The sequence below is a fragment of the Lupinus angustifolius genome, chromosome LG01 (assembly GCF_001865875.1).
Source record: "Lupinus angustifolius cultivar Tanjil chromosome LG01, LupAngTanjil_v1.0, whole genome shotgun sequence".
Classification (NCBI taxonomy): domain Eukaryota; kingdom Viridiplantae; phylum Streptophyta; class Magnoliopsida; order Fabales; family Fabaceae; genus Lupinus; species Lupinus angustifolius.
This window is the reverse complement of record NC_032009.1, coordinates 6,333,104-6,343,300: the sequence shown is the minus strand read 5'-3', so window position 1 is coordinate 6,343,300 and position 10,197 is coordinate 6,333,104. Positions and strand designations below refer to the sequence as shown.

General features: G+C 32.2%; 1 protein-coding gene across 1 annotated transcript; it reads right to left on the bottom strand.

Moving 5' to 3' along the window:
* On the bottom strand, nt 1,016-2,688 carry LOC109344382. Its single transcript, XM_019583192.1, has 3 exons — nt 2,294-2,688; nt 2,142-2,227; nt 1,016-1,752 (listed from the first exon to the last, which is right to left on the bottom strand). Exons 1-3 carry the CDS (start codon nt 2,686-2,688, stop codon nt 1,028-1,030), a joined length of 1,206 nt encoding a protein of 401 aa, XP_019438737.1. The 3' UTR covers nt 1,016-1,027.

Sequence of the window (10,197 nt, the reverse complement as noted above, 5' to 3'; positions counted from 1 at the left end):
AGCTATTCCACTTGATGCTACTGTTAAAACAATGTGATTTTGTGAACGGAGAGCTGAAGATAATGTTTTCCACATGAATGTTTTACCAGTACCACCATAGCCATAAAGGAAAAAGGTGCCACCTTTACCGTCGCTTACAACTTTCATAACTTTATGAAAAATATGTACATAGAAAAATGGATTTATGTAATAGATGATGCTAAAGGAATATGAGTTTACCTGTAAATAAATTAAAGCATTGTATGAATTGGTTTCTGGTTTCAACTTTATCATAACCACGCTCAAAATATATAAGTCTATTACCTAATAGACTTGTAATTCTCCCTTCAGGATATGACATATATGGATAGTCCCTTAGACCTTTTCTATATGATTGCAATAGATTCTCAATGTATAACAAAGTGAGATTTTGCAATTCTTGGTCACTAAGTTGTAAATCTGAAGAAAAAAATGACATGAAGCATTGTGGTATGCGATCGAAGAATAAAATATATCCAACATAAATACTGACCAAAAAAAGTATATTCGTACCAGTCATGTTGGAAACCTTCCTTTGGTCATAAAGTATACCATGAACCAAGAGTTGCCACGTTTTTTGCCATACATGATTAGGTCAATTCATGCTATTAGAGGTAAACATTGTCACAAATAACTTTCTTAAGTAATAACTCGATCCCCAATCTTTAGCTTTTTTGATAGCTTCAATGTATTCCATATTGTCTTCAAGAAAACCCTTTGCAAAACATGCCTCTCTAAAAGTTGGATAAATAACATTAGCCACTGTTCTACTGTCTTCATAAGTACGTGGCCCCTTGATGGTAGTTAACATCATTCTCAAATAATATAGCTCCCTTGTGCTTGGAGGGATCCAAATTAGCCTACCAATTGTATGCCCTTGTTTCCTTGCTTTCCAACTTCTTGTACAACTTATGTAAACAAAATTCGAAACAAATTGAGAATATGTCAATTTTTTTTTGATGAAGGATAGATTTTGTTTGCCTCCATCCAAGATGTAAACATAGATTGCTTAAATAGGCTTGGAAAGAACATCATTAATAGCTTCAGAATCATTATATATTACCGGTTTTTCATTTTCAAGGTGGAAAAATAACCTTTCAACTACTGGTGATCTACCATGAATTGAAAAAGAAAACATTCTCCAACATGCCTCACATGGTGACATATAGCTGCAGTCTACATATTGCTTGATTTCATCAACATGTTGTGCTTCATTTGTTGTTTCATTGTTAGTAGGGACAATAGTAGTAGTTACCCGATCATAACCCTTATGAATGTACTTGAATAAGTACTTGATTGATGTACTATGATTACACCATTCCATATTAATATGTGCTTGATACTTCAACAATAAGTTACGATTGTAAGGAACCACATGACGATTATCTAGAGAAACACTATTTTTGTCAATTGTGTTGCCATTGTCTCGTCGCCTATAAACAAGGTAACCATATAGGTCAAAAATTGTATTTTGTTGGAATTTATTTGGAAAATACTTTGAACACTTTCCATTAGTCAGACATGGTGATTTAATGTTCGCTGCTCCATAAGGACCATGAAGCATATGAGATTTGACTAACTCATGTAACAGTTGGTTTTCTGCAATGTTTGGTATCTCAACTGTAATTATCTGGTCAATGTCCTTAGGTGATGGATACTTCGATGATGGATGTAAGAACAAAAAAATATGAGCATGAGGCAATCCCCTTTTTTGAAACTCTGTTGTGTATATATCTACAATGTCAAAAAAAATATAAACATTAATATCATTCATAGAATAAGTATTAAAAACTTAAGTTATAGATAGATGGCTGTTGGATTTAGAAATAGTATATGCTACATACATCCAAGCACTTTTTCAAGAACATGACGCTTCTTCAAATCTATTAGAAGTTTATCAAATTGGATTTTGAATATCTTGGCAAGTATATCTCGACGATCTTGTGGTTTGAAATTAAGTGGTCCAAGAAGTCTCTTGATCTTTGGCCAATTTGGATTGTATGTAAATGTTATAAATAAATCAAGAAATCCAACATAGCTACAAATTGCCATACCATCAAAGCATAATTGGTCCATATATCTATGACCACCAACAAAAGATGAAGGTAATATGATCCTCTTACCTTTGTTGGATCCTTGGCTTTCACCTGGGTCATTTTTTGAATTCAAATTGTTGTACTTATCCACCCTTAGCTGTGTTTGGTTGTTTCTAACTCAGTTTAATCGATCTGACTCCATCATACAATAACCATCTACTACAAATTGTTGAAACAACCTTGTAGAGCGTAGAAGTGTTTGTGGCTCGTTCTTCTTGCCTTGTAGGCAAAAACACATCCAATCCTTGATGATAACCCAATTTCTTTTATATTGGCGAGAACACCTAGCACTAAAACAAACATCATGTCTATATCCATCCTCACCATAAGGAAATAGATGAGGATATTGATATGCAAGATTACTTGTGTGCAACTCATTTATTCTTTTAAGTTGACCACTTTGCTTTTCCAAAACTATATTTCTCTTTGAAGGGTTATCAACATCGCTGACAATTAGAGTGGAAACTTCAGAAACAAATGGCAAGTTATAAATCCTTCCATCAGAAACTCTATTAGAAATAAGCTTTAGATTTAGATCACTTATTCTTGAAAAATAATAATGCTCCTTAGCCATCCTAAATGATTTCACATCTGTGTTGTGCTCGTCTAACATGGGAGACAATTTGGGCACCTAGTTGACGTTCATTTCTATCAAGCAAGCCACAAATTCAATGTTATTTTGTAGTGAAAATGAGCATTGATTATAAATACTATTAAAAGTATGCATGATATTGTAAGTTGAATATTAATATGTACCTTAATCATGCTTTGTTGTTACCGTAGCTTGCAGCAATTCTAAATGGCACGAAATAATACTTACTGGCTGAGTCACGACCAGGTCGCTCTCTTTAAGACGTTTCGTGGCACTGCCCAAAATGTGCAAGCAGACTATCAACCACGCCGTCCCCAGGATAAAACAGCCCAGATCTCTGTTATCGAATTCTTACTACACCCACCACAATATGGCTACCAGTGCCAATTCTCGAAATTACCCACAATATGGCTACCCGTGCCAATTCTCTTCCCATAATACTGACTACCAGTGTTAGTTCTCGAAATCCCACAATATGGCTACCAGTGCCAATTCTTTACCCACAATACTGACTACCAGTGTCAGTTCTCGAAATCCCACTTTGGCTACCTGTGCCAATTCTTAAGTGCCACAGAAAGAAAGGGGGAGAAGTTTGCCGGAAATGCGTCGGCGAAATATTAGGGGGGAGAAAGAAAAGTTGAGAGGAAACGCCTTCAACTTGGTGCAAGTTAAAATGAAGGGTGAAAGCCTCTATTTATAACATGAAATTTTTCTCATGTTCCTCATTTCTCCCATGTGGAACTTAGGAGCTTAATTTTTTTATTTTTTCAAAACTCTTCCATGTGGGACTTTGAGAGTTGTTTTTCAAACTCTTCTATGTGAGACTTGGGTGTTTTTTTATATTTCACACCCAAAAGTTCCCACTCATGGTTTTCAACAAACCATGTTCCAACAGTGTTGTGCTCGTCTAACATGGCAGACAATTTGGACACCTAGTTGCCCTTCATTTCTATCAAGCGAGCCACAAATTCAATGTTATTTTGTAGTGAAAATGAGCATTGATTATAAATACTATTAAAAGTATGCATGGTATTGTAAGTTGAATATTAATATGTACCTTAATCATGCATTTTTGTATTTTATTCTCGGTATCATATATGTATAGTTGTATGAACTATGGAACATTCCCAGGCATTAGCAACAAACTCCCAATACAATGGCATGTTTGACCTTGTATTCTAAATGTAGGAGGTCCTCTTCCATCATTGAACGAACGATCTAATTTTTCTCCCAGTGATGTGAATGCAAACATCATATTGTATGATCTAATATGTTGTTGATAATTTTTGCTATCACCTGACCTATTACCAAATAAGAGATGTTGAAGGGTAGTAGGAGGGGTTGTTAATAATGGTAGCTGAATCTTCCCAATGCCACAACACAATTGAGTTTTGTGTTTTTGTGTTCTCTCTTGATACCACATGCAAGCTCCACAGTAATGACATTCATAGTTTGGGTCACTAATATCAAAATAACCTATAAAAATTCCACCATAATGAGATTATACACAACTATTGACTTACTTTATCAAATGCTAAAGTTATGATCATTACATGTAGTTTCATGGATGGACTGTAGTGGATTATCACTTTGACATGTATTATCCTCATCTGAAGTTGTGATTACGTCTATGTTAACAAAACATAATGACATATACGTCATTAACCATAAAAATATTCATCCAAATATAGAAAGAAGAAAATATAATAGGAATTTCTTGCATATTTCCTTCAATGTCACATATTTCAGTACCATCAACCTCCTCAGCAATTGGAGGAGGTGCATAGATATTTTCTTTAATCACATGTCTTCATGGTTTAAAATGCTTGAAAATTGTATTACGAGATATCTTATTATTGGCATAAGAACATGACCCAATCACTGATGTCTTGGGTGCATGAATGTTGTTATGCTCTTTGTTCTCCACCTCTGAAAACTTTTTGAACAAATTAACATTGACAGACTTTGTTTGAATTGCACTTCTTCTTTGGTGTAATAATGAGTTATGAATATCACTTGGTTGAATGCATATATTGGATCCTGAAGTGAATGTCCCATTAATTTGGCAGTCATATTGATTCTTGTCATTAACAATCACTGCTATGATATTTGACAAAGGTGTAGCATGTCTTTTGCATTTATTCCCTGAAGAAGTAGTAGCATCAAACTTCTTTAGAGGTGGTGCAGAGGGTGTACCTGTGTTATTAACATGTTATTAGACACTTATGTAATGAATATTGTAACTGATAATATGTAAATAGAACCCGAGGTTTTACATTGTTTAGCTCTTTTTCCTTCCATCACCATTTTCCTCTTCAATCGTGCCTGACTTGCCTGGTCTTTCGGTTTCCCCTTTGTGTCCATAGGAGCTTCAATAATGTAGTCAATTTCAAGGATAGAGGAGGTTAGCTTCAGTAATCCTTCGGTGGTGCACTGAAAACCACGTTTTTTTATAGTGACATGATTTAGGATTTTGATGTTGAATTGGAAGATGAAGTTAGGGTTTTGGGAAAAAAACCCTCCACCAATTGAAACAGTAAAATTGTAATGTTTTTTCCTTATGGCGGTGTTAGAGAAGATGATGAATCATAGGATTAAAGTGAACAATAAATGGAAGATATTTTGGGAAAATGTTACCCGAGCTTACTGTTGTAATGGGAGAAGTTATGTTGTAATAATAATAAAGAAGAAAAGAAAATGGAGGGTTATATAGTGCCCATAACTTATCTCTATTTTGAGGAATGTGACATCATTTGTACGGGTAATATAACTTTGGTTTGTTTTAAGCGGGAAAGTAAATATTAAGGTGGAAACTAAAAGAGAAAAAAATGTATACAATGCTAGTGTATGATTTTTATATACTATCACTGTATCATCTGTCATCTATATTTAATCATCATTGACTTAAGTAATTCAACTGTATAGTGGATCATCTAGTGAATGTGTATAAATCCTTACACTAATAGTGTAAATATATTACATTTTATGATATAATTATGCAGTGTATTGGCATAATAAAATGTTATAATAATGCGTATTGAAACATTTTGATCAAAAGTCTAAAAAATATATTACATTACATGGGATTTTATTAAAGTTTCTTACTGCAATTTCATACATCAGTGACAAAACAAAAACAAATTGAATAAGTTGAATGACTTTGCTTTGAGGTGTGGTATTTGAAGACTTATCATTCAAATATTTGAAGAATTATCATTTAAACTTCTACAATTTCAATGATTTGGGAGCACTCGGTACTCTAGTCATCACAGTAACATGTTAATACAAAAGGAAATTAGTAACCTTCTCCATGGATTCTATATATTGCTTCACATATGTAGAAACTTTATTAACCAATTTTTTGCTTCTATCCTTGACAAGACAAAGTTAGTAAAAAGTGTTATAGAAGAAGACGAGGGGCAAAACAAACTATTCTTTACATCAGCCACAAAATCATTCTTGTAACAGAAGGTTCACAAAATGATATAAATGTAATTAGATTAACTACTAATTATTTTTATTTAAATAAATAACAGATGTTATGCTAATTTGTTATCATATTCTACAATTCCAATGATTTGAGAATTTGTACTTTTATCCTACATTTCCATTTGTAGTATGATATAAGAAACTTGTAATGTAAATGGATATAATAAAATTAGTAACTGGTTGATTAAAGGTCTGCAACAAATTACTATACTCATCATGAATGGTTCATTATTAAGAATCATATTTTATCACCTTATATTATAATAATTAAGAATATTTATTAAATACAAATGGAGCTATATTTAAAGGATTATTGGAAAAAATAAAGAGCATATACATACTTGATCATAGGTTCTAAAAAACATGTCTTCAAGCAAGGAGTTTTCTGGTGGAATTACCAATGGAGCATCTTGGTATAGTTAAACAGTTGCTAAAAATAATGCCAGAGAGTTCCTTACCGGAGTCTGTGTTCTTCCATCATATGTTCATAAATTATTTCAAAAAATAATCATTACATGTATCCTATATACGGAGGAATGCAAGATTGGAATTATATACATGCTTGGTTGTTTTGAATTAATGATGTTGATGTTATAGTTTGATTCTAATTATAATGGTTGATTTGATTGATACCAATTATAATGGAGAATAAATTAGATATGAGTTGAAGAATGATACTTCATTAAACAAAACCTTACTTGGCATTAACATAGCTTGTGTTTACATACAGAACTTTCATCATACACAAAATAGTGGTGCAAAGAGTTTAGTGTAATTAATTATAAATTTGCATAACATATGTGCCATCAACCAAAATAATACCAGTAAACACACAAATGCCTAACTGGTATCAAATTTCAGAAAATCAAAAAAATCAAAATGAAACAACATTTGGCGATTACTTGATGACATTCCAAAAAATGAACATAAGTACAATGTTCTGAAATGGCAATCAATCTTTTGAAATGTATTTGACATTTTCGGTGGAAGACATCTGTGTAAACCCAATATCTTAGGCATCCTCGGATGGGGCAGAAGATCCCAACCTCTTAAGTGGAGTGAGATATGCTAAACAATCAGGATCATAATCAGCAGTTGCTGAGAGCGATTGCTAAAATATAAAACATGTAATTTCATATTAGTGGAGTTTTGGAACAAATATGGTAGAAGAGAATGGCAAAATAACAATAGACATTGGGCTTACACATTCAAAACCATCATCTTCTTTAAAAGCTGGACTCACAAACTTCCCGTTTTCCAAAGCACTAAGGTCCTGTACATATAGGTACATATCCAGTTAGTTACTAAATGTGGTAATATATTGAATGACAACATATATTATGCAGGTGCACATGGAAGATATATTATCTATATATTTAATATATCATATGATCAATAAACATACATATAAGATAAAAAGCATAAGGATGTAAAAAGAAAAGGAAAATAATTAGTTTTTTATGATCCTAGTTGAGTTCAATTGTTATTTTCCTCCATGTGCATATCCTAAATTATCTTGTGAAATTTAAAAGTTATTGGTTATAACTTTGTACCTATGTGAAAATACTACCTACTAAGCATTCTGCATATAGTTGCTTCTTTCACTTCATTTTGTGCTATCAAGCCTTCATATTTTGTAGCATCTTATGATTGGTACTTTCGTATAATTTGTTGTGGGAGTTACTACTACTTGTACATTTAAGACTTATTAATTAAGATTCACATATATATGCTATTCATTAGAGTTTTCTATATTACTTTTGTGTTTTCTATATTATTGAATGATGTATATCATTGTTATAGGAAATGTTAAATAATGACATTTCAGAAGCTGCTAATCATACCTGATCAGGTGCAATCCTCTCTAATAAGCAGGAAATTAGGTGTGAATCTTCTGAGACTTGAATGACAGAACAACGTTTGTAGGTTGGTTGGAGTTTGACCTTGAAGGCTAGTGATTTGGTCACATGGTCGTCCACATGTTGAGGAATAAACATTGGATTGAATTGATGAAAAAGAAAACTTTAATGAATAAAAAATGCAGTACTTTCATTTCCTACAAATGCAGTTGACATAATATTAAATGTTACCAATATCAGCAATTCTTTTAGATCAACAATTGGTTGTTTGATCAAACTGCTCACAATCTCGGTTCCATAAGACAAATTTCATATTGTCATTACATTAACTAACTCTGACCTCCACTTTATACTTGATAATTTTAAATAACAGTTAGCATATTAACAAGTTAAGACCAAATATATTGCAAGAAAATTAATTAATACCTAGGGAAAACTTATTGTAAGTACTTTCCACAACCAGGGCAGTAAAAAGGTATCCTAATTGCATCAGCCTTGCTATTGCACTAGGGCAGCCATCATAGTACCATCCATTAGCTAAGAGTTTCTCAATTTTACCATAAGTAACACAAACAGATTCCTTAACATACAAATGTAAAGACAATGGGCAACAATGCTACTAATTATTTTAAGCAAGAGGGAGCTAGAATGTAGGAGACTTAGAATAATACCTGTCCAAGTTGAATCAATTCACATATTGTTTTCACATTTCCATTATGAAAAAACTTGCCTCCAGACTCACATTGAGAGCATCAAGACGATTGGATCATTCATTGGCTATATGATTCATAGGATTTTCTTGTGTCCAATCTGTTACATATAAACATGTTAGAGGTGAAATCACAAGCAATATAAAGTTGAAAATTTGATCAAAAAGTTGTTGGAAATTTTTTTAACCTGCTTGTGAAAAGTTGAATATGTGGAATGCTGTCATCATCGATAAAAAGTTTTGAACCATACATGGTATTTTGAATAGTCACAGAATACCCTCCTATGAAATTTAAAGAAGTGCCATATGTAGATTATATTCACTATTATTTACTTTCATGTAATAAACATATATTTAACATTAAAACAACCTTTAGCATCACGAATCTTAGCAAGGGTGAGGATGACAACAATAGGACCAACCTTATGATTCTCTTCAAATTTCAGTAATTACGCAACAAATTGGTCCTATGATAGGGCAAATCGCAAGTGTACAATTATGTCGTCAAGTAATAAAATATTGATCTCACATAAATTAACAATACACAAAAAAATGGGGAGTACCTAAATATTTACTAGTTGCTCATTTCAATTCATTTTCATACCTTTTTGGAAAGTTAATAATGCAAAAGCTTCATTTAAAAAGTTAGAAATTGTTGTTGATTAGTTTTTATAAACTAAAAACTGTTGTTTATAAGTTTAATTTCCCTGCTTCATCATTGTCTTCTTTGATAGAAATATTATTACTTTTCCAATTATTATTAGATATGTTTGATGATTTCTCCTGAAGAAAATTATGTTTAATAGATAATTTTAATCTAACTTTATGGCTTTCCTCATTAATTTGGGAGGAAAAAACTATCATGCCTAATTTATTAATAGTGTAGATTTTTGATTGTTAGAATTGAAAAATGTGGATTTTGAAGGGGAGTAATAATTTAGATGTACATCTGTTAAGTATAATATCTGAATGACTCGTCAATTTTTATCTTATGCACCACCTCTCTTATTTTATCTTAAAATATAAAAATTTGTTTGCGAGTTGAGTTTTGAAGATGAAATAATGAAAAAACTGAAAGCTTGAGAGTTATTTTACAAATTATTTTCATGACTCTGAAACCTTCTATTTCTTTTAGTACCCCTCCAAAACCCAACTCACAAATACAAAACAAACTCTAATATGATGTCGTGGGGTGGCGAAAAGAATAGTGCGAATTTGAAAGTATTAGACATTCTGTTATCATAGATAGAATGCAAAAATATGATAAAGTATAATGCTTAAATGATCTTCAAAGGAAAATCCAGCTCATCTAGTGTAGTGTGCCATTGAACTATGGAAGTACTTAGAGCTTACAAATTCATGATAAGAAACAAAGTTACTCGAATCTATTTATTTGGTCCTAGAATCTTGCATGGTTGTGCATATTCTTATTGT

Excerpts from the sequence above, each read along its gene's own strand:
- LOC109344382 (XM_019583192.1), bottom strand. The coding sequence starts at position 2,688 with ATGGCTAAGGAGCATTATTATTTTTCAAGAATAAGTGATCTAAATCTA. Across the intron at positions 2,228-2,293 it reads ACACTTCTACGCTCTACAAG|AAACAACCAAACACAGCTAA; the intron begins GTTGTTTCAACA and ends AAACTGAGTTAG. Across the intron at positions 1,753-2,141 it reads AAGCCAAGGATCCAACAAAG|ATATATACACAACAGAGTTT; the intron begins GTAAGAGGATCA and ends TTGACATTGTAG.